Source organism: Silurus aristotelis (assembly GCF_946808225.1).
Source record: "Silurus aristotelis genome assembly, chromosome: 25".
NCBI lineage: Eukaryota > Metazoa > Chordata > Actinopteri > Siluriformes > Siluridae > Silurus > Silurus aristotelis.
Window position 1 is genome coordinate 11,162,911 of NC_139598.1, and position 2,038 is coordinate 11,164,948.

The following is a 2,038-nucleotide window of genomic DNA, read 5'->3' on the forward strand; positions in this document are numbered from 1 at the left end:
CAGGTACAATCAGGCACAATGTCATAACATCAAAACTGAAGACTGGATTTTTTTTATTTCAAGACGCAGTGTATGTGTAGAGGTTATATATATTAAAAACAAAGGTAAACACTGTTTTATAAAATATAGACATCATTTTATCTCCAAAATGACTTAGTGGTAGGACGACATTTCTCCGTTATTCCCAGTGATCACAATTTATGCAAATACAGTTTTTACCATGGAGCGGTACAAGTGCCACAATGACAGCTCTCAAACTAAGATCTTTAAGCATATCAGTGAGCTTGTCAATGTCCGAGCCTTGCAATGCAAATACTCCACGTCTTTCTGTCGCCAGAAATACTTTGTTGCCACACTGATTTTCGTAAACTGTTGTTTTAGACCCATTGAGATCTTTGACCGTCAGGCAGGACTGCCAATGTTATGCTAAGAGGTCAATGCTTGTGCGTGTACGAGACAAGTATAGTGTGCGATTTTAGAAATGTAAATAATTAACACAACAACATGGGCTGTTAAATATGAATGAGCGACTGGGCGAGTGGGGTTTAGGCTCTCGAAAGCGGCGACACGAGCACCCCGGGTTGCCAGTCAGGAACAGGTCGCCCGGTTTAAGGCGTTGGTCTTCTCTGATGGCCATTATCATTTCGGTGGGGACCCCACCCCCCGCAAACAGTTGTCATTAATGAGAGGACGAAAGAAACTTTTCTCAGGATGACAACGACAGAAAAAGAGAGCTACTTTTTGATGGGGGTTTCAAGCTTAGGTTTTTCTGAAACTAAACTTGTCGGAATCTCTCTCTCTCTCTCTCTCTCTCTCTCTCTCTCTCTCTCTCTCTCTCTCTCTCTCACTCTCTCTCACACACACACACACACACACACACACACACACACACACACACACACAAATAAAGAGCTTTTTTTTCGAATTACTTTAGTGAATTTATTTAAGTACTTAACTTTATTAGCTATTGTTATCACATGGCAGTTTATGTAAAGGTACAATTAATACCTAATTTTAACATCATGTATTATTATTGAAAATATGTTCATATGTGTCCGCTCATTATGGGCTGATATCAAACTTCTGAGTAAATTATTGCTTGATAAATTAAAAAAAAGAACAAACCAAACGAACATACAAAAGCTTGGGTTTTTGCAAAACCAGAGATCTATAAGACGAATCACATCATTTAAAATGCTTCCTAGAAATCTTTAATTTGCTAACTAATATGACTTTCATTTATTAAAATATGCTCTCGGAGTTGGACTGTTCTCAGAACAGATTCAGATTTACGAGCAGATTCCGTTCTGTACAGTTTCCAAAATTCCGCGCTTGAGATTTTATTTTACCTGCGACTTTTCATCTTTTTGCTGCAATCCTAAATTACAGTGAATTGTATTAAATGATGTGATTTCGTCTGAGAACACAGCTGTATATACAAGTCGCATAGACTGTTTAGTAAAAAGTAAAAGCACACAGCTTTAATGACCCAATGCAGAACACGTACCTGCCAATCTCCCATTATGCCAACTATTGACATCGGTGAATCTTCGTGCTGAACGGATCACACGTCGTGCTATCGCATTTAGTCTTCTGTCCTTAAGCCAAATTCAACTTTTACCTGAACAAAATCCTCTCACCTGGTCATAAAAAACCCTCTCACCTCACGGCGCATGCGCACGATACTGCTTGTGCCTGAGGTTAACCCCGCGTCCTCGACTCCCGCTTTTATGAAATGCCTCTAAAACAAATTTTTGTATAGAATTTGACGGAGAAAGCTTTTTAAAACAGGATCATTAGTTTTGATGTTTTATTTAAATGTGATTTATGTATTAAGTAGGAAATAATTTATTTTAATAAAATGTACAAGAAAGAACACACACACATATATATATATATATATATATATATATTCATTTATGTTTTATATTATTATTATTATTATTATTATTATTATTATTATTATTATTTATTTATTTATTTATTTATTTATTTATTTATTTATTTGTATTGTTTCTCCAAGACTCTAAAGCATTTT

The 2,038-nt window shown here is 35.9% G+C and overlaps 1 protein-coding gene across 1 annotated transcript in view; it reads right to left on the bottom strand.

The window, feature by feature from the left end:
- Positions 1–1,668, bottom strand: part of tfap2a (transcription factor AP-2 alpha) — an 11,572-nt gene extending 9,904 nt beyond the window's left edge. The window contains exon 1 of the mRNA XM_083530335.1: positions 1,508–1,668. Within this exon, the coding sequence (XP_083386461.1) occupies positions 1,508–1,540 (33 nt within the window). The 5' untranslated portion in view covers positions 1,541–1,668. The remainder of the gene's footprint in view (positions 1–1,507) is intronic.
- Between the last annotated feature and the right edge of the window lie 370 nt (positions 1,669–2,038).